The sequence below is a fragment of the Callithrix jacchus genome, chromosome 14 (assembly GCF_049354715.1).
Source record: "Callithrix jacchus isolate 240 chromosome 14, calJac240_pri, whole genome shotgun sequence".
NCBI classification, from domain to species: Eukaryota; Metazoa; Chordata; class Mammalia; order Primates; family Cebidae; genus Callithrix; species Callithrix jacchus.
In genome coordinates, this window is record NC_133515.1 from 12,544,869 (window position 1) to 12,567,829 (window position 22,961).

At 40.2% G+C, this 22,961-nt stretch overlaps 1 protein-coding gene across 1 annotated transcript in view; it reads left to right on the top strand.

The window, feature by feature from the left end:
* The window catches only part of SLC9A4 (solute carrier family 9 member A4), a 68,453-nt gene extending 53,407 nt beyond the window's left edge, over positions 1–15,046 (top strand). Inside the window, exons 10-12 of the mRNA XM_002757459.6 lie at positions 406–537; positions 1,982–2,069; positions 9,829–15,046. Coding sequence (XP_002757505.3) covers positions 406–537; positions 1,982–2,069; positions 9,829–10,181 — 573 coding nt within the window. The 3' untranslated portion in view covers positions 10,182–15,046. The remainder of the gene's footprint in view (positions 1–405; positions 538–1,981; positions 2,070–9,828) is intronic.
* Positions 15,047–22,961: the final 7,915 nt, after the last annotated feature.

The window sequence follows — 22,961 nt, forward strand, 5'->3', positions numbered from 1 at the left end:
AATTTAAAAGCAGCAACCCTATGGAAATTCACAAAGTAGTTTGGTTTTCGTACTTTCATTTCCTGTTAAATTCATTGGCCCGGCATCAAAAACATGACCTGGAAAGGAAAGTGTGTGTATGGGACAGGCCAAATCTGTGGGTAACTAAGGGAAGAACTGCTGTGAGGATTAGAGCAGAAGGCAGAGGCTCCAGCCACAGCTGCACCCTGAAAGCAGTGACCTTGGATCACAGACTTTTCTTCTTGGTGCTGAGGCTTGCTTGTTGGTCACCAAGGCAAATGCTTAGCTGACCTCCAAGGTGCTCACCCCTCTCCTGGTCTCAGGTTCCTGATATTCCCATGGCTTCCTTGGCTGAAAGTTGTATGGAGGAGTCCTTAAGTATCTGACATTCTGTTTTCTCTGCAGACCCTGTCCTACAACAAATACAACCTCAAACCCCAGAAAAGTGAGAAGCAGGCGAAGGAGATTCTGATCCGCCGCCAGAACACGTTAAGGGAGAGCATGAGGAAAGGCCACAGCCTGCCCTGGGGAAAGCCGGTACATTGGGGCTGGGGACTGCGACATTCCTTCAGTCTGCAAATCTTTGTCACCTGCTGAGCCTGTTCCTGTACAGGATCTTCTCACATGCATGACCATTGATATTTAAACAAACGAAACCTCACCTAGTTACCCGAGAGATACAAAAGTAAGAAGGCAGGATACCAAGCAATCTTTTTCTCTGGGTCCAGGGCCTTAGGGATCCAAGGCATCTGCTCATAAGCTTTTGCCTTCCATGGTGGGACAGGAACTGCAATGCACTTGTTGTGCTGTGAGTCTAGACCCAGACCTTATGATGACCAGGTACTGACCATGCCGAGGTCTCCCTTCAGTCCTCATGGTCAGTGCCAGGTCACCATGGAGTCTGGATCTGGACCAGGCCCTCTGACCCCAGGAGGCTTACTTCTCTCCCAATAAGATATAGGAAGGGATTGGTTGTTACCAAGACACCTGGGCTCACCTTCACAACAGCCACTGTGTTCCTGCACTCTTCCCATTGGAGGCCATAGCATACCAGTCTTACTGGCACTTTGGATGGAGGCTGGGTGAGAAGCAGACCCTAATCTCAAACCTAACCTCAGTGGGGATAGGGAGTAACTTTAAAAGGTTGCTAATGGTCTATTTTATCGTGAGAGGGAAAGGAAATACATATTGGAGACTAGACTGTTCTGCTTTCTCTAAACAAAAGGAGCTAAAAGCCGGTAATCCAAACAAGACGCTAAATAACAGGTCTGTGTTCTTCCCTTTATTTTATCTTACTTTACTTTTTTTTTTTTAGTTTTGAGACAGAGTTTTGCTCTGTCACCCAGGCTGGAGTGCAGTGAGTGGCACGATCTCAGCTCATTGTAACCTCCGCCTCCTGGGTTCATGCTATTCTCCTGCCTCAGACTCCTGAGTACCTGGGATTACAGGCGCCTGTCACCACGTCCTGCTAATTTTTGTGTTTTTACTAGAGACGGAGTTTTACCCTGTTGGCCAGGCTGGTTTTGAATTCTTTTTTTTTTTTTAATTGAGACGGAGTTTCACTCTTGTTACCCAGGCTGGAGTGCAATGACGTGATCTCGGCTCACCGCAACCTCCACCTCCTGGGTTCAGGCAATTCTCCTGCCTCAGCCTCCTGAGTAGCTGGGATTACAGGCACACGCCACCATGCCCAGCTAATTTTTTGTATTTTTAGTAGAGACAGCGTTTCACTGTTTACCAGGATGGTCTCAATCTCTTGATCTCGTGATCCACCTGCCTCGGCCTCCCAAAGTGCTGGGATTACAGGCATGAGCCACCGCACCCGGCCCGGTCTTGAATTCTTGACCTCAGGTGATCCACCCGCCTCCGCCTCCCAAAGTGGCAGCATTACAGGCCTGAGCCACCGTGTCCAGCCCTTCCCTTTATTTGCTCTTAATTAAAGCAGCTCATTCTGCTTTTTCTCTCTACTTGCTACTCACAGGCTGGCACCAAGAATATCCGTTACCTCTCCTTTCCCTACGGGAATCCTCAATCTGCAGGAAGAGACACAAGGGCTGCTGGGTTCTCAGGTAAGCTGCACACCTGGCTGTTCTGCTGCTTTTCTGTAGTCAGATGGTAAATATCTGGGGGTGTGGACCAAGAGGCAACATCAAGAACATTATGTAGGTTACTTATATAATAGAAAAAAGAACTTCTTTCATAGATGAAACTCAGAACTTTGTTTATGAACACTGAAATTTGAATTTCATATAATTTTTACTCATCATGAAATATTGTCTTCTTTTTTTTTTTCAGCCCCTTAAACATATACTAACAATCTGTAGCTCACAGACCATACACAAAGAGGAATCAGGCCAGATAGAGCCCAAGGGTCATAATTTGATTTCATCTCAAAAAAATGTGAAATGGGGTTTCATTGAAGTTGTCATATTTACCCACCATTTAAATATGAGCGGAATTCTCCAAAGCTGGTTTAGTTTCACTGGAATGATTTCCACCAAATTTACTGATTAAATGTTCCCATTTAATATTTAATTATTAAGTGGAATTCTTAGAATTATTGAAACTTTGTTATTCTAATAAAAGCAAAGTTACTATTTTTACATATGTATAAAATAATCTGCTATTAGCAAAAGGTGACAAGGAAGAAATTCTCATTAAGCTAAATTGATTCAATTTGAAGGACTATTTTAAAAAATCTGATTATGTTCTTCCTGTGATTTTGGTTAAGAGTCTTTATTTCTGAATTGATGATAATAGTGATAGAAATTATATGTGTAAGTATCCTTAACTGGCAAAATTAAAAAACAACAACCCTATGGAAATTATAACATGCCTTGTTATCTATTTTTATTTTCCTAACTTTTAAGTGTTAAAATCATGTTGGAAATTCAAGTAAACTAAACATATAGGATTTTAGAATTTAATGTTTAAGGAGTATATATAATTACCTCAAAATAAAACTTTTTTCTAATTTAAAAACATACTTGATACAAAATCAAAATCAATCGGTAGAGAAAAGCATAAACAAGAAAGTCTTGTTTGGCTGGGTGCAGTGGCTCACACCTGTAATCCTAGCACTTTGGGAGGCCAAGGTGGGTGGATCACCTGAGGTCAGGAGTTCAAGAACAGCCTGGCAATCATGGTGAAACCCCATCTTAAAAAAAAAAAAACATCAGGAGACAACAGATGCTGGAGAGGTTGTAGAGAAATAGGAGTGCTTTTACACAGTTGGTGGGAGTGTAAATTAATTCAACCATTGTGGAAGACAGTGTGGCAATTCCTCAAGGATCTAGAAATAGAAATAGCATTTGACCCAGCAATCCCATTACTGGGTATATATCGAGAGGATTATAAATCATTCTATCATAAAGACACATGCACATGTATGTTAAGTTTGACACTGTTCATAATAGTGAAGACTTGGAAACAACCCAAATACCCATCAATGATAGACTGGATAAAGAAAATGTGGCACAAACACACTGTGGAATACTATACAGCCATAGAAAAGTATGAGTTCATGTCCTTTGCAGGGGCATGGATGAAACTGGAAACCATCATTCTCAGCAAACTGACACAACAGAAAACCAAACACCACATGTTCTCACTCATAAGTAGGTGTTGAACAATGAGAACACATGGACACAGGGAAGGGAACATCACACACCGGGGCCTGGGTTGGGGGTAGGGGAGGAATAGCAGGGGGTGAGGGGATTGCGGAGGGACAGCATTAGGAGAAATACCTAATGTAGATGATGGGGTGGTGGATGCAGCAAACCACCACCATGGCACATGTATACCTATGCAACAAATCTGCACGATCTGTGTATGTAGAAAAACAAAAAACAAGAAAGTCAAAAGAAATTGCAACCTCATTGCCAAGGTATAATCACCATAGAATGTTTTGGTGAGCTTCCTTCTAGAATTCTTCCTATACCCGCTTGACCCCTACACTACCCATACTGACACTGGCCCCTACAAAAAAAAAAAATCAGAAAAACTTGGCATCATATTATACATAAAGTCAAAGTATAGTCATTGTTTTGTAATTTTCCTAAGTTGCCTAGTTCACCAAACAATATATTGTACATAGGTTTCCACGTCATTAGATACGGATCTAATATTCGTTTTTAATGAATGAATAATAGTTCATTATATGCATGTACCAACACTTATTAAGCTACTTACTAATTATTAACTTAGAATAAATATAAACAACGATATATAATAAGCACTCTGGACGACTTGTGATTGGTATTTTCACAAATAAGCAATTATTCCCTTAGTAAACTTCCCTGGAAGTAAAATTTTGAGGTCAAATTCATACCGATTTAAATTTTTACATATATTGTCAAAACACCGTCACAAAAGATTGTATCACTAATTTACCCTCACAACAACAGTCTGTAAAAGAGAGATCTTTTCCCAATACCACTGGGCTGTTGTCACATTTTCAAGGAATCTGTAATATGATAGCATAAAATTTATATGCCAGATTTAGTTTTCATATGAATCTCTCTGACTTTTAGTGAAGTTGAACATCTTTCACATTTTGGAAACAATGATATTCCTTAAAGTGAAGTTTTCTGTTTCTGCCTTTGCTCGTTTTTTCTTTGTTTTGTTTTGTTTTGTTTTCTGTTTGGTTGTTGATTTTCTTGAAATAAATTTGAAGAACTCTATATAACAAGGATATCATCCATTTTCTCTCCTATATGTTGCCAATGATTTTTTTAGATTTGTTGAGTCGGAGTCTCTCTCTCTTCCCAGCTGGAGCGCAGTGGAGTGATCTCGGCTCATTGCAACCTCAGCCTCTTGAGTTCAAGCAATTCTCTTGTCTCAGCCCCAAGTAGCTGGGATTACAGGCGTGTCCCACCACATGCAACCAATTTTTTTATTTTCAGTAGAGACAGGGTTTCAGCACATTGGTCAGGCTAGTCTCGAATTCCTGATCTCAAGTGATCCGCCTTCCTGATAAGTGCCAGGATTAGAGGCATAAGCTTCCACACCCAGACTGGCCTTCAGAAATTTTTATTAAAGCTGCTGGATCTTCCACAGAAAAATTTCAAAAATGATTCACCCAATTATTTTAATCAAGAACTTTAATAGTTTAATTTTCCCATTTAAATTTCAGCATATCTAAGATTTATCTTTGTGTAGGAATTAAAGTAGAAATGCACTTCAGATTGTTTTCAAATAGCAGTGCTCCTGGTTTTTTTTTCAAGATAAATGCCACCTTTTTGTGCTAAAGTCATTTATCCTGGAGAGAATTTTGGATTTCCAATTCTGCTTCATTGATTGAATCATCTATTCCCAAAACACACTCTAGCAACTGGTATTATTTTATGTTATGAGTCAGCTATTCCGCAAACAAAACTAACAAAAGAGCAACACATAAATATAGGGCATAAAATAGTTTACTAATTTATTTATTTTTGAGATGGAGTTTCACCCTATTTCCCAGGCTACAGTGCAGGGGTGCATCTTGGTTCACTGCAACTCTACCTCCCAGTTTCAAGCAATTCTCCTGCCTCAGACTCCCAAGTAGTGGGACAACAGGCGCGTGCCACCATACCAGCTAATTTTTGTATTTTTAGTAGAGATGAGGTTTCACCATCTTGGCCAGGCTGGTCTTGAACTCTCAACCTCAGCTGATTCACCCACCTCAGCCTCCCAAAGTGCTAGGATTACAGGCATGAGCCACTGAGCTTGGCCAATAGTTTAATTTTTTTAAAACAATTTTCCTGGTACGAATAACCTGGCATGATTTTTGTTGAGTGAGAAGACAAGAAAGTGTCAGTTATTTCTTTTAAAAAAAATTTAGAAAAATTGTTTTAAAAGGGACAGGGTCTCCCTATGTTGCCCAGGCTGATCTATAACTCCTGGGCTCAAGAGATCCTTCTGCCTCCGCCTCCTAACATGCTAGGATTCCAGGTGTGAGCCATCAGGCCCAGACGACAGTTATTTCTTATGAGATGAGCATCAATACCGCATGACTATGGTAGCAGGAGATGACCATGAAGCAGCCTCATTGGAGCACTAATGGACAAATCTTAAATAAGCATTATAAATAAAATATAGCAGAACCTTAAAAGTACAATACATCTTTCAACGTGGGGTTTATTCGAGAATTTGAGAGTTGTTTAACATTTGGAAGCACACATACATTATTCACTAGACTAGTAAAGAGGTCACAGGATCCTAGCCTTTTAATAGATGTCCTCACTAAAGGATGTCTCAGTCACACTTTCAGACAAAACCAGAGAATGCCAGGAAAAAATAGACAGAATCTCTATGAAGGAAAAATAAAATTCTACTTCTCCGCACTGTCATTTCCGATCTATAAAGAGGATAATACTGGTTCCCTCCATATGCAGTTGTATTGTCCTGATGTGAAGCCAGTCACATACATGCAGGGTACACATATGAACAGGTATATAAAGCTGCTAGAACAGAGCACGGAACCAAGTAGATGTGCAAGAAATATTAGTCATTATTACTATTGCTACATAGGGATTTAAAGAAGCCTTGACATGGGTAAATACGGGTGTCCTTTGGAAGAAAGCGCTTCACAATGTCAGTTCTACATGACTTAATTCAGACTCGAAATGAAATGTTAGTTCTAATGATTTCTTTTCTTTCAAATATACTCAATTGGTTCTAAGTTTCATCTAGGTGAACAAAGAGAGTAAACTAGAAAACTGAGGGAAAAGTAACGAAACAACACTTACGTTACTAGTTATCTTTAATACGTTTTAAAGATGGGAAATCAGTGCTCTGTAATATGTTGTGGGTCGTATCTGTAGGATTTTATACACTTGTTCTTGTTTGTCAAGAGAACTTATGCCCATATATGCTTCACAAGCAGACTGATTCTGGCTTGCTTGGAATTAACTCTACTATGAATAATTTGTAATTTCAGTGGTTATGATTTATGAAAAATAATAAACCATGATACATTAAAAAGGATTATAATAATGATCAGGATGAGGCTGAGATAGTCCTCAGTGTGTAACCAAGCACAGTTGATAATTGGAATCTTTCTTTCCAAACCCGAAGAAATCTTTCTGCACCAGGAGAATGGCTGGAGGGGATCTAGGAGAGACAGTGGAGGGTCTTGTTCTGCAGGCAAGCAGTCCCTGGCTAACCCGCCTGAAACTCAGAGAACGCTTCTCTTCCTAGCTCTCCCTTGCCATCCAAGGTCAGGGCTTTTCTTGCTCTGAATGTCTTGGAGCTCCATGCTGGTTTGGGGGACTTCCCACGCTCTTCCAGGGTTCTGTCGCCTTTAGGACTCACTTGGTGTTATAAATAGAGAGGTCTTGCCTGGAAACCCCTTATATGTCCTGAGGCTGCTTAGAATCTGTGTGCATTGTTGCAGATGAAAAAGCTCTGGAGATGAATGGTGGTAACACAGCAATGTGAATGCACTTCCTGCAATGAACTGTACACTTGTTTATCGTTAGATGAAAACAGATGGTTAGAATGGTCAATTTTATGTTATGTATATTTTACCACAAGTCTAAAAAATGTGGAGGTTGGGAGGATTGTGCTCCAGGTATGGGTGTCTGAACAGTGTGTGCTGCGTCAGGTAGTTCATCCTCTGTGTCAGGGCCTGCCCTGCACTGAGCAGAAGCACTTTCCCTATTTCTCCTTTCACCCCAGGATGCCCATGTCCAGAAGTTAAGGCTGTCTGTTGGTCAGGTGGAAGGTAAAAGAGCAGAAATTCAGATTTTGTTGGAAAAGTATCCACTGCTCTGCCTGCATCTGCACTGCCTGGGTGCCCATGTGGAGGAGAGTTATACAAAAAAAGAACAAAAAGTCCTCACTCTTCCTTTTTCTGCCTTCTGCTTTCCAGCCAACTTCTTCCTTCAATTTTGGGCAGCTCTAGTCCCCTAAGTTGAGTGAAACTTTGCAAGTCACATACCCATGCCTCTTCCTAGAGCTTGGAGTCCACTGTACAATAACCCAGACAGTGATCAGGAAATCAAAACTGCAACTAAGGTCTGTGCACAGATGGGGCACTCAGCAGGAATGGTTGGAGTGAGAGAACAGGGTTTGCAGACAGAAGTCTCCACGCCATTCTTTCCTTAGTTAGTGCTCCAAGCACCAAGGATCCAGAGGGACTGGTCCCAGGCCCCATCATAAAGCACACGTTAAAGGGAAGTCATGGAAAAAAATGGACAGATAGATAAATTAATGTTTTCTTTATTGAAAGAAGTTGGTATTCTTTGTCCAATTTCCAAGCTACCTTCTTAGTATAATTTGGTCAGATTTTACAAAAAACATTACTGAACAGGACATTTAAAGATTTTCAGGTGTCCCACATCCTAAATACATTTTTTCAGCTGTAAACCTTTGGGCATATTTATTCTAGATGTGGAGTTTTTGTTTTGTTTTTTAGGAAAGAGAATGGGAGAAAGAACACGGCTTTCAGATTTAAATGTAAATGTCTGAAAATATCTAAATTAGCGGGAGAGTATTTAAAGGGAAAATAAATTTATAAGGCTAAGACTTTGAGGAAATGAGAGCAAATGAGATATGTGAGAAATATTCCTTTGAAGATGTGTGCACATTAAAGAAGGAACAAGGCAATATCCTAGGCATGGTTAGGGGTCTGGAAGAGAATCCAAGAGGGGATAAGGCAGCTGCTGGCTCCCCTCTCACGAGGTAGCCCTCTCTCTTGCACGTGGATATATCAAGGAGACAGCAAGAAGACCTGATGGTAAGAAGTGGATTTGAAGCCGAACAGGCTCTGCTCAAACTCCAGCCACATATTCACCAGTGTGTGATACTGAGCATAGCTTAACCTTGTGATAACTCAGCAACTTTACCTGTGAGATTCATAACTTAACTCACCTGAAAGGGCTGCTATGAGGATTCAATGGCATGAGTATGTAAAAGGATTAGCACAGTGACAGGCATATAGTAAATTATCAGGAAAGGGAAGTTCCCATCATGTGCCAGTCACAGTCTGTCACCTGCTTACTCCTCTGAAAGGAGGGCATCTGGTCACACCGTGGTCTCTGCTGTGGCTCCCTCCTAGCCCCTTTTCTCCAGAATTGACTCTTTCTGTATCAAAGGATTGGAACTCAGACGTACTGCTTTCTGGTAACCACTTATTAAAAAGTAAATCATGATCAAAGCAAGCACTTTCAGATGGCTGCCCCACGTAACCTTCTGTGTAGCACTGGCTTTGGACAAGACCAATAATCTTTGTGTCCCATGTTTATGTCTATGGCCAACTGATCTGTTTCTGTAAAAAGACACTACTTTACTTACCTGGGGAGACTGGTTTGATACACCATTTTCATGCATTTCTATTTATTTATGACACTGCACTTAAAGCTTCTGTCCTTCCATCTCCTTGGGGCAGTGACCTCAAGAAGGGAAAATCATGCTAATAAAAAAGTTGAGTGTAAGACCACATGTTCTCACTCATAGGCAGGTGTTGAACAAAGAGAACACATGGACACAGGGAGGGAGCATCACACACTGGGGTCAGTTGCAGGGGCTAGGGGAAGGACAGCAGGGGGTCGGGAGGGCGGGGAGGGATAATGTGGGGAGAAATACCAGATATAGGTGATGGCGGGGGATGAAGGCAGCAAACCACCTTGCCATGTATGTACCTATGCAACAATCCTGCATGATCTGCACATGTACCCCAGAACCTAAAGTACAATAAAAAATAATAAATAAATAGAAAGTTGAGTATAAGAGTTGAAACCTCAGGAAGGGCTTTGCTTCACTGTGAGTTCCTGCCATCTGGATATTAAGTCTTAACTCTTGTCTTAAGTGTTCTTTCCCCTTCTTGTCATGATGTTTTCCCAGATGATGACGGCAGCAATCCAGGATCCTCATCCGTTATGTTCAGCGCACGCTCTCGGATAAGGTCGCTTCAGAAGCAACAGGCACAAGAAATAATCCCAATGAAGAGCCTACACAGAGGAGGGAAGGCATTGAGCTTTGGTTATCAAAGAAGCACAAGCCAAGAAGAGTACATGGGTGGAAGCAGGAGGGTGGCTTTAAGGCCCAAACCTCTGTTTCACGCAGTGGATGAGGAGGGTGAGTCTGGAGGAGAGAGTGAGGGTGAGGCCTTCGCAGTTCGGTCGAGGTGGACAACTGACCGTGGACACGGCAGGGACTATCACAGGTCCCACAGTCCTTTGCTCCAAAGAAAATAGTGTTATTGTCCACAGGATTTTTTGGTGTTTCTCAAGAATCTGTCTTCCTATAACTGTGAAAGGAGAATTTCTGAAATTCAGAAGAGAGCTATCGAGTTTGCTGCTTTGAAGCTATTAGACATGGATGTATAAGCAGCAGGAAGATTTTTCCCAATGACTGGGAACAAACTTGAAGGCTCTTCCATGTTCTTCATGCGGGGTACCTTTTAATTCCATGTGAGTGAGAGAAGTTAATCACCCCAGGAATTAGTCACTAACAATTCCTAAGAACTTTCCATCAGGAGCATGAGATCCAAGCCATATATTGAGATACAAGTGTTATTGGTTAGAAAATCACATTGCCTATATGCATATGCAACTTATAATCAAATTAATACTAGAAGGGGCTTTTGAAGTCACCTTACTCAACCCCCTGTGTTTAGAGACAAGGCCATCTAGTCCAAGGTTACATGGTGAGTTCACAGTTGGATTGTCCTCCCTCCAAACTGAAGCTAATTTGATTTTGATTTCATATTCAATATGCAATAATTAAGTTTTATCAGAGATAAAATTTGTTATGAAGTTGCTTTATTTAATCAGTAGCAATGATAGATGTGATACACACTACAGGATTAATCTATGAACAGTAGGCTTACAGTCTATTTCATAATTGGAATACTTATTTTAAAAATGAATATCAGAAACAAAACAGCCATAACAGACTTTAATAGCAATGAAATTAAAAACAGATATTTATTACGTGTGCATTTGTAGGGTGTGAAATTTTACCCTAGGGGATGAAGCTATTTTTCAATTTCATTTTCCATCCTCATCATCCCCGAACTCTACCTTGAATCTCACACTCCAACTCTTCAATTTTACTAGACTGCTTTATCTTTCCTCACTTTTTGACTTCTCTTCCACCTTCCCTCTCTGCTTCTGGCCACCAGGAGGTTAAGAAACATTTATCAAGCATTGTTATTGGGCCAAATGACAACCTACAATATGCAACTAACCAAATACCCTTTTGCTATCACTATTTTTGACATCTCTACCATCTTCAGCTGTTTTAATCTTATGTGTCTTTAAAGGCCGTGATCAAGGCATCCTGCTCTCTAGACCAGCCTTTACCTTCTCCCTTGGTGCCCCCACATCCCTTTGGATGTGCCATGTACCTTATCTGTGGATTTTGCATATGCATGCACACATAGGTTCGTTCTGGTGGTCAGTGAGAGGAAGGACAGGGAGGACAGTTTGTTCATTTTAAATTGTATCCATTTATCTGTTGTGTTTTTATCTCACCTCTTTACCTATTTTGTATTTTGGGGCTTTTTTTTTCCATCTTTTTCTCTTATCAGTTATTATAGTGTCTTGTACATGGTAGATTATCTATAAATGTTAAACTCACAATAGCATTTTAAAGCTGTAAAGGGCATTAGAAAAGGTGTTGTCAGACATTTTTATTTTGTAGATGATAAAAATTATGTCTTGAGATGCCATCTGATGCCAACTCAGAGTTTGCTTTTCCTTGAAGGATGCTTGCTTGTCCTCTAATATAACCCATGGATACTAGTTACTGACCAGACATATGCTTTCTCCTGAATTTATCTTTTTTTTTTTTTTTTTTTTTTTGAGATGGAGTTTCGCTCTTGTTACCCAGGCTGGAGTGCAATGGCAGGGTCTCAGCTCACCGCAACTTCCGCCTCCTGGGTTCAGGTAATTCTCCTGCCTCAGCCTCCTGAGTAGCTGGGATTACAGGCACACACCACCGTGTCCAGCTAATTTTTTGTATTTTTAGTAGAAACGGGGTTTTACCATGTTGACCAGGATGGTCTCGATCTCTTGACCTCATGATCCACCCGCCTCGGCCTCCCAAAGTGCTGGGATTTATCTTTTTTTTAATGATTTGCACTCATTTTTCTGCTGCAGTCATAGAAATGCCTTCAAAAAAGTCCATTGTCTTTCTTCTTCTGAACCTAAAATATAAAGCTGCTTCTAAATTATGTAAGTATCTTGATTTTAATAAAAATTATGCACTGTCAAATAACAGTAATCAGCCTAAAGGGATAGAAGCATACATAAAACTCAGGAATCTTTGTTTTTTGTCCTTTTTTTTTTTTTGTGGAGATAGAGTCTTGCTCTGTCACCTAGGCTGGAGTATAGTGGTGCAATCTCTGCTCACTGCAACCTCTGCCGCCTGGGTTTCAGCAATTCTCCTGCCTTGGCCTCCCAGGTAGCTGCGACTACAGGTGTGCACCACCACACCTGGCTAATTTTGGTATTTTTAGTAGAGATGGGGTTTTACCATGTTGGCCAGGCTGGTCTCCAACTCCTGACCTCAAGTGCCCACCTTGGCCTCCTAAAGTGCTGGATTACAGGTGTGAGCCACTGCACCCAGCCAGATTTTGTTCTCTTTGCTTAAAGAAACAAGCAGTCAATAACAACAGAAATAAAACTGTGCCCAATGAAAGGCAGTGGGCTATTATCCTTAAACCTCAGATGGAGATACAGCAGCCAAGAGAAGTCATCAGAATTCACCTTTCCAGTGCCATTAGGAAAACCAGTTCTTGAGACCTGAAGTGTCCCTACATCCCTTACTGGACTCCTTCCATGCAACAACAGAAATCCATTGTGAAGGCCCCTTCCCCGAGCAGCCAGCAAGGTCTAAGAATTAGTGGACTCTGTAACTTTCCTGTTTTACTCTGAGATGCTGATCCCGTTAAGGTGAGTGGTGATATGACTTAGTACAGTAGAACTTTCCCCTTTAGTTGGCAGACTTCTTAATGGAGTTGTTTAAGGACATTTGCTCATCTAGACACTGACTGGCCATGGCTGTTCAAGCCCGGAAAGAGGCCCTGAGGCTAATTCCTAAAACTTGTGGCAGGTTGAGGGCCCCAGTGATGCTGTGATTCTGTGGGCTCTGTCAGACTTGGAGAGCTCATGGCCAAAATGGCCTCTCTATTTGATCATTCACTATTGTCTGAAAATGCAGTGTGATCGAATCTTCCCTCCATACAGTACTCTGGAAGAGCAGTGCCCTTTGGAGATTGGTTGAATGTACGTACAGAAGCTAGCCCAGGAATGCCGTGGTTATCAATTTCCCATGATGAGTTTTTCCAAAAGGCACCCAGCAGTGCAGCAGAGAGGACATTCTCTTGAGTGTCAAGGAGAGCCTGGTGCTTCTTCCCTACTCCCCTCTGAAAGGGGATGAAATTGCATCAAGTTTCCTATTCTGAGCCTGGCTTCTGGTCCACTAAGCAGTCAACATTCTCTGCCAACGGGCCCAAAGAATTTGTTCTTTGATTTTCATCCTAAAAAAATCAGATGCACAACACACACAATCCTAATTTTCCTCTAAGAGTTTTTGTTTTTAACTTTCCAAAACCTTTTTATATTATTAGCCTGAAGGGTCTTGGGTTTCAGTGAATTTCTGAGGCTAAGTACCATTTCCTTTTATTTTTCCTACATGGTAGCCTTCTGCCTTAAAGATTTGCCACACATTTCTGGTGTTTGGAATACGGTAAATGTTCTTATTCATCCTCCTCAAGTCTAACATGATGTCATGGGCACCTCTCCTGTCTTTAACCTATCTGCTAGAACAGAAACATTGACCTGGAAGGGAATCTTCTCTGACAAAGTGGAGAATGAGATTCTGGACACTTTATTAGGTTTCCTCTATTCTTTTCCTTCTCTCACAAAGGCTCTAAACTGTGCCTCTCTGAAAAAGTTGAAGGGTCATGGAAGGCAGAGCTGGACTTACCTGAATTTCATGATGAAATTACTTTTCCTATATTAGAGGTGACTACTAAGGCAGAATTCAAGTCTTCAGCCTGGAGTGTTGATTTCAGCTTGCAGAGAAGCCCTGTGAATATTGCCTCACCTGTCAAGACTCCTGACACTATGATCATTTAGATTTTCAATAATATAGTTATTTCAAAGCCCAGGCTGTGAAATCAGACCACTTGTAGCTGTGAGACTTTGGGGAAGTTAATTATCATACTTTAAGCTGATATTTACCAATGGATAAAATACCTACCTCATAAAAGGATTGTGAGGATTAAATGAGATCATATATATGTAAAATGCTCAGCTTGGTGTTTTTTTTCAATAGAAGAGTTTGATCACTATTAGCTGTAATTATTTAGGCTAAAGTACATGTGCTTATGAAAGAGAATATACATTATTTTAATTATGTGAAGAAGTGTAAATAACTGCTACTGAGACTTCTGAAAAGTAGCTAGATTGGTAGAAGAGAGGATATTTGAGGGAGCTAGGGAGAAGATATGACAGAAGTAGAGAACATCACCACCTTGATCCCAGCTCTACCTGGACACATCTCTACCCAGCATCCATCGGTTAAGAGCAGACCAAAGATGGGGCCTGAATATGGAGTCACATCTTTCAACCAAGTACAACTTTATCTTGATTGTTTTATGTCATTACCTCAAGTATCAGTAATATTGCTTTTTTGTTTGTTTTTTTGCTTGCTTTTGGTATACCCTGGCATACAGTTCTAATCTTGATTTACTCTCAGAGAGACCATGGCCTTGCTTCTGTATACTGTGATGGGCACACAGTGAGGAAAAGGGAAACTTCTTCATTGAGAAAACACTCATTGGAGTTTAATTCCTCAGTTTGGACTTTCATTTCTGTAAGATACCTTCCCTCCAAAAAAGTGATTATTTTAACTTGTGAATATTAACTAAAGAGGTAAGTGTTTAAGCACTTTCAATATAAAATAAAATAGTTTCTAATACATTTCATAATGTTCCAAAATTAGGCAAAGTAATTAATAAATGAGGTCAATGAGTGTGTTGATGCTGTTTAAGATTTTTGCAAGTATATTTTATCTGCAAATAAAACAGGTGGTTTCTTGTAGTCTAAAATTGTTTTATTTTCTTTTTTTTTTCTGGCTAAACTCTGTCAAGTATCTCCTTTCTAATTCCTCCTGAGAAAACCCAGCAGTGCACACAGAATGCTTCCTTTCAGGACATCAGTCCCTGCTAATTGCTAATGGGGCCATAAGCTGAGGGGAATAAAAGAGATGCCTGCATCAGTGCTAGCCACTACTGTAATTAGCAAGTGATGTGCCCTTTCATCTGTGCACAATAATTGATTTAATAAATTCTTTTTCTTTCTGAGGTTCTAATGAGCTTCAAGCCAGGGGTACCCAAGTAAGTATGGCAGGTTAGAAATCAATTTTCATTGCCTAGTCTTCTTCAAGTTGGGGTTTATTCAACAAATTAACTAAAAACCATGTTGAGGACTGAACCAAAACTGTTTCCGTAGTAATACAAATCTCAAGGTGAAATAGATGGTCCTAAAATCAAGGTATTTACTCTGTGTTCTAAGAAATCAGTCTTGGATAGATAGCCAGACTTTAGAGAGTGCTTACTATGTGCCAGGCTCTATTAAAATGCTTTACATACTAGTTTCAGTACATCCAAAATGAAGGGAAATGAGTTTAGAGATTAACTAACAGGTCCAAGGTCTCCCTAATTTCAAGGAAGACCTTAGACATCAGGTCTGTCTTGGCTCATAACCACCGATCTAGATTTCCTCCTTGAGTAGATTTGGGAATTTAATAAGTGACTCAGATTTACGCAAAATTCTTTCTTGCTTGGGAAAGATCCAATAGGAAAAAAACAGAGAAGCTCCATCTTGCCAAAAAAAAACTTTGCTTGAAAGTGGACACATAAATACAGTAGCAACTGTCGTCATTTTGAAACTGTTTTTATAAACTTAATGAATGTTGTAAAAATTAGATGACAAGCAAGACTGATAATTTGAGTCATTATGTTTTTGTTTTTGAGGACTCATAAAATGTTCTGGTCTGATTTTAAATTGAGTTTAAAAAAATTTTATTTATATGTTGTCTCCAAAGAACTTTTTTCATGGTTCCCAAATGAGTGTCTGGCCAGACAATGTCCACAGTTCTTGGCAGCGTCAAAACACTGAACTGTGCTGTTTACTTAGAATGGACACATAAACCAACATTTCCACTGAAGAAAATGGAAGAGGATAAGGATAATGACTTCAACTATTGAAGCATTCATATAATATTTGCAAAAGAATTTATATTCTTGGCAAGTACTTTTTCAATAATTGAAATACTATATGCTCATAATTTTACTAAGTACTCTATATATGCACTTTAAAAATTTAATTCTCCGAGCAATCTTACGGAGTAGTTCTTACGATTTGTCCCCACTGTACAGAGAAGGGAACTGAGTGTCAGGTAAGTTTTCACAAAGGACATACGGCTAGTAAGTGGCAGTCTCATTTAGAGCAGTCTGACTCCAATGCCACTAACTCTATCTACTAAGCTATAGTTACCCTCATTAACTATTGTAGAGAATACACTGAAAAGGAGAATCTGCTTTTTGCCACCATCGTTTGAATTTTAAAGGTTACTTTACCAAACCAGGTAAAATTGAGGTGTTGTTTAACTGCTGCTGTGACAGCTCCAAGGTTGCTTTCCCTTTTATTTGATGCTGAAGTGCTAATTCATGCTTACAGAAGGTATAATCAAATCATTCATTCAGGAGTCTGTGTCTTTGTATAAATATAGCAAAGTGAGGCTATGAGTTATGCTTGAATTAGATTATTTTTATTCAATAGTTTTGTTTTTATTGGATTTTTCTTTGAACTATTGAAAAGAGTAGAAACTGAGCCAGTTAGAAACTTTTAAAATAAGGGGTCGGCTAGCACCGTGGCCCGGAGCCAGTCTAAAAGGAAGGAAGAACCCGTAGTGTTTCAATTATTTTGTTCTCTTACAAGAATTTTTCTTGGTAACTAAGAGTGAGTGAAACTCCGACCCTAGGTTTCACTGGTGTACTATTTCACCCGTGAACGCGGCCCTTGTTTTGAGTTTGTGCTCGTTCTGGACCTGGTTCAGGAGGCAGCTCTATTATCTAACTGTGTCATCTTTAAAAGGGGTTGTGTAGTTGGGGGCGGGGTGGGAGGATATCACTAAAGTTCTAAACCAAGAAGTTAAAAAAACAGTCAGAAAGCAGGATAAATGTTCTATCTTCCAAAAAAGGATACTCTTAAAAGGAAAGGACAAAAGGACAGGTCCTCATCCAAGGACACACCCATGGAAAGTCACACAGAGCCGGGCAGTACCGACCAACCCAACACAGGGTTTAGCAAACAATACTTGCCCTACCCCACCCACATCCCTGGAGCTGAATTTCAAGTTCTGGTTTTAGACAATGCAGCGGGAATGTCTGCACTTTCACTCCACAACACATGCAGTTTCAGGCAGCTCTCTGGTAGAAAAATATTTGGACAAATATTATAAGAATGAAAATGAAAATTTGTAAAGTAAACCTCTACGGTGAATTTGGGCAATTAGATTCTTCCAGGCAGAATGAACAGAACATAAGACATTTGGGGTACCTCACAAGAGGTTTAGTTTTATAATGACCTGAGGAGGTAGGGTGAATTTATTGGAGGAGAAGAGGTACTATTGTGACTAAATCACAACACTAAACCTTTCTTTGTAGTTATAGGAGGCCCAGAAAACTTCCAAAAATAGGAAGATAATTTTACATTTGATAAATTATTTGCGAGGCTTAGTTTCCTGTCCAGTGTTTGCTGCAAGACTATAAATGCCTTGGATGCCAGACACAAAGAAAGCTCTGGGAAAATGTTGCTGTATTAATGTGTCCTATTAAGTCCTAAAATCTAAAAGTCTTGGAGCAATGGTTAAACCTTGGTTTAGCACTACAGGGTCAGTTCTTCCAGGCTTCTGAACTATCTCCAAGATTACAGTAAATGTAGTTTACCTTGCAGGAGATATCTTTCCAATTGGCATTAGCCTCATCCATCTGGGGACCACGCTATAGCCTCTTCCTTCAAGAGGACAATATTTCAGAATCAGCAGGTATGGGTTAGATCATTAACTCCAACACTTACCAGTTGTGTGACATTGGCCAAGGAGGTCAGTTCCATATCACTAAACTGGGGATAATGACATCTACCCCATCTAACTCATGAAGTGGTTGTGAGACTTGGATGAGGTCAAGAGGTTAGTAAACTCTTAAGTATAGAGCCCTCTATGTCTTGAGCAACCAGAAAACTTTTTGTGCCTATGAAAGAACTTAATAGGCATGGAGGAAATACAAGTGGCTAAAAGCTGGAGTGCAAGAGTAAAACTGACCTGAATTTGAATGCTGTTTTGTGGTTTTGTAAAACCTTACTTAGACAATTTGCTTAACCCTTCCAAGTATTAGCAGAGTGTTTGACATATAGTTTAGTGCACAGTAAATGTTAGCTATTACCATATTGATGGTTTTAGATAGTTTTGTAGTTAAAAAATGTGTTGAAGAAAAAATTATTCAATTACACTTGCTAAAGCACAGTAAGGAAGACTTCATTTGGGACCATCAAGATAGATGTAGAGACCACTGTCATGAGATTTTGCAGCAGGAAACAGAGATTGGATCCACTCTGACTGCAGCACTGGCAGAGTGGGAGTAATTGAATTAGAAATTACTAAAAGGAAACATCAGGGATAAGGGGGAGTCTGGCTAAATCAACCTAGCAAGACCCTTGCTGAAGACAGGACACTGTAATCAGACATCACCTGGGGGATGGTGGAGGAAAAGATCCCAATGAGATATTGAGGGTAATCAGATGTGGTGGGGACTGGGAGTGGTGTTCCTTGCTAAACTGACTTCACAGGGTTCTTCGCTAAAACAGATTTTATAAGGAAGTACACAAATGGGCCCAGAAGAAGGCTCGGCCTGCCTAATGTTTGATCAAGCAAAGAATCTTTTTTTTTTTTTTTTTAATTTTTTATTGGATTATAGGTTTTGGGGTACATGAGCAGAGCATGCAAGACAGTTGCGTAGGTACACACATGGCAGTGTGCTTTGCTTTTCTTCTCCCCTTCACCCACATTTGGCATTTCTCCCCAGGCTATCCCTCCCCACCTCCCCCTCCTACTGGCCCTCCCCTTTTCCCCCCAATAGACCCCAGTGTTTAGTACTCCCCTCCCTGTGTCCATGTGTTCTCATTTTTCATCACCCACCTATGAGTGAGAATATGTGGTGTTTCATTTTCTGTTCTTGTGTCAGTTTGCTGAGGATGATGTTTTCCAGATTCATCCATGTCCCTACAAACGACACGAACTCATCATTTCTGATTGCTGCATAATATTCCATGGTGTATATGTGCCACATTTTTCCAATCCAGTCTATTATCAATGGGCATTTGGGTTGATTCCAGGTCTTTGCTATTGTAAACAGTGCTGCAATGAACATTCGTGTACATGTGTCCTTATAGTAGAACGATTTATAGTCTTTTGGATATATACCCAGTAATGGGATTGCTGGGTCAAATGGAATTTCTATTTCTAAGGCCTTGAGGAATCGCCACACTGTCTTCCACAATGGTTGAACTAATTTACACTCCCACCAACAGTGTAAAAGTGTTCCTTTTTCTCCACATCCTCTCCAGCATCTGTTGTCTCCAGATTTTTTAATGATCGCCATTCTAACTGGCGTGAGATGGTATCTCAATGTGGTTTTGATTTGCATCTCTCTGATGACCAGTGATGATGAGCATTTTTTCATATGATTGTTGGCCTCATATATGTCTTCTTTCGTAAAGTATCTGTTCATATCCTTTGCCCACTTTTGAATGGGCTTGTTTGTTTTTTTCCTGTAAATCTGCTTGAGTTGTTTGTAAATTCTGGATATCAGCCCTTTGTCAGATGGGTAGACTGCGAAAATTTTTTCCCATTCTGTTGGTTGCCGATCCACTCTAGTGACTGTTTCTTTTGCCGTGCAGAAGCTGTGGAGTTTCATTAGGTCCCATTTGTCTATTTTGACTTTTGTTGCCAATGCTTTTGGTGTTTTGTTCATGAAGTCCTTGCCTACTCCTGTCCTGGATAGTTTTGCCTAGATTTCCTTCTAGGGTTTTTATGGTGCCAGGTCTTATGTTTAAGTCTTTAATCCATCTGGAGTTAATTTTAGTGTAAGGTGTCAGGAAGGGGTCCAGTTTCTGCTTTCTGCACATGGCTAGCCAGTTTTCCCAACACCATTTGTTAAACATGGAATCCTTGCCCCATTGCTTGTTTTTGTCAGGTTTATCAAAGATTGTATAGTTGTATGTATGTTGTGTTGCCTCCGGTGCCTCTGTTTTGTTCCATTGGTCTATATCTCTGTTTTGGTACCAGTACCATGCTGTTTTGATTACTGTAGCCTTGTAGTATAGTTTGAAATCCGGTAGTGTGATGCCCCCCGCTGTGTTCTTTTTGCTTAGAATTGACTTGGCTATGCGGGCTCTCTTTTGGTTCCATATGAAGTTCATGGTGGTTTTTTCCAGTTCTGTGAAGAAAGTCAATGGTAGCTTGATGGGGATAGCGTTGATTCTGTAAATTACTTTGGGCAGTATAGCCATTTTCACGATATTAATTCTTCCTAACCATGAACATGGAATGTTTCTCCATCTGTTTGTGTCCTCTCTGATTTCGTTGAGCAGTGGTTTGTAGTTCTCCTTGAAGAGGTCCCTTACGTTCCTTGTGAGTTGTATTCCAAGGTATTTTATTCTTTTTGTAGCAATTGCGAATGGCAGTTCGCTCTTGATTTGGCTTTCTTTAAGTCTGTTATTGGTGTAGACGAATGCTTGTGATTTTTGCACATTGATTTTATATCCTGAGACTTTGCTGAAGTTGTTTATCAGTTTCAGGAGTTTTTGGGCTGAGGCGATGGGGTCTTCTAGGTATACTATCATGTCGTCTGCAAATAGAGACAATTTGGCTTCCACCTTTCCTATTTGAATACCCTTTATTTCTTTTTCTTGCCTGATTGCTCTGGCTAGAACTTCCAGTACTATATTGAATAGGAGTGGTGAGAGAGGGCATCCTTGTCTAGTACCAGATTTCAAAGGGAATGCTTCCAGTTTTTGCCCATTCAGTATGATATTGGCTGTTGGTTTGTCATAAATAGCTTTTATTACTTTGAGATACGTTCCATCGATACCGAGTTTATTGAGGGTTTTTGGCATAAAGGGCTGTTGAATTTTGTCAAATGCCTTCTCTGCGTCAATTGAGATAATCATGTGGCTTTTGTTTTTGGTTCTGTTTATGTGGTGAATTACGTTGATAGACTTGCATATGTTGAACCAGCCTTGCATCCCTGGGATGAATCCTACTTGATCATGATGAATAAGTTTTTTGATTTGCTGTTGCAATCGGCTTGCCAATATTTTATTGAAGATTTTTGCATCTATGTTCATCATGGATATTGGCCTGAAGTTTTCTTTTCTCGTTGGGTCTCTGCCGGGTTTTGGTATCAGGATGATGTTGGTCTCATAAAATGATTGGGGAAGGATTCCCTCTTTTTGGATTGTTTGAAATAGTTTTAGAAGGAATGGTACCAGCTCCTCCTTGTGTGTCTGGTAGAATTCGGCTGTGAACCCATCTGGACCTGGGCTTTTTTTGTGAGGTAGGCTCTTAATTGCTGCCTCAACTTCAGACCTTGTTATTGGTCTATTCATAGTTTCAGCTTCCTCCTGGTTTAGGCTTGGGAGGACACAGGAGTCCAGGAATTTATCCATTTCTTCTAGGTTTACTAGTTTATGTGCATAGAGTTGTTTGTAATATTCTCTGATGATGGTTTGAATTTCTGTGGAATCTGTGGTGATTTCCCCTTTATCATTTTTTATTGCATCTATTTGGTTGTTCTCTCTTTTATTTTTAATCAATCTGGCTAGTGGTCTGTCTATTTTGTTGATCTTTTCAAAAAACCAGCTCTTGGATTTATTGATTTTTTGAAGGGTTTTTCGTGTCTCAATCTCCTTCAGCTCAGCTCTGATCTTAGTAATTTCTTGTCTTCTGCTGGGTTTTGAGTTTTTTTGATCTTGCTCCTCTAGCTCTTTCAATTTTGACGATAGGGTGTCAATTTTGGATCTCTCCGTTCTCCTCATATGGGCATTTATTGCTATATACTTTCCTCTAGAGACTGCTTTAAATGTGTCCCAGAGGTTCTGGCACGTTGTGTCTTCATTCTCATTGGTTTCGAAGAACTTCTTTATTTCTGCCTTCATTTCGTTGTTTACCCAGTCAACATTCAAGAGCCAGTTGTTCAGTTTCCATGAAGCTGTGCGGTTCTGGGTCGGTTTCTGAATTCTGAGTTCTAACTTGATTGCACTATGGTCTGAGAGGCTGTTTGTTATGATTTCAGTTGTTTTGCATTTGTTGAGCAGTGCTTTACTTCCAATTATGTGGTCAATTTTAGAGTAGGTGTGATGTGGTGCTGAGAAGAATGTGTATTCTGTGGATTTGGGGTGGAGAGTTCTGTAAATGTCCACCAGGTTTGCTTGCTCCAGGTCTGAGTTCAAGCCCTGGGTATCCTTGTTGATTTTCTGTCTGGTTGATCTGTCTAATATTGACAGTGGAGTGTTAAAGTCTCCCACTATTATTGTGTGGGAGTCTAAGTCCTTCTGTACATCATTAAGAACTTGCCTTATGTATCTGGGTGCTCCTGTGTTGGGTCCATATATGTTTAGGATCGTTAGCTCTTCTTGTTGTATCGATCCTTTTACCATTATGTAATGGCCTTCTTTGTCTCTTTTGATCTTTGTTGCTTTAAAGTCTATTTTATCAGAGATGAGAATTGCAACTCCTGCTTTTTTTTGCTTTCCATTAGCTTGGTAAATCTTCCTCTATCCCTTTATTTTGAGCCTTTGTGTATCCTTGCATGTGAGATGGGTTTCCTGGATACAGCACACTGATGGGTTTTGGATTTTTATCCAATTTGCCAGTCTGTGTCTTTTGATTGGTGCATTTAG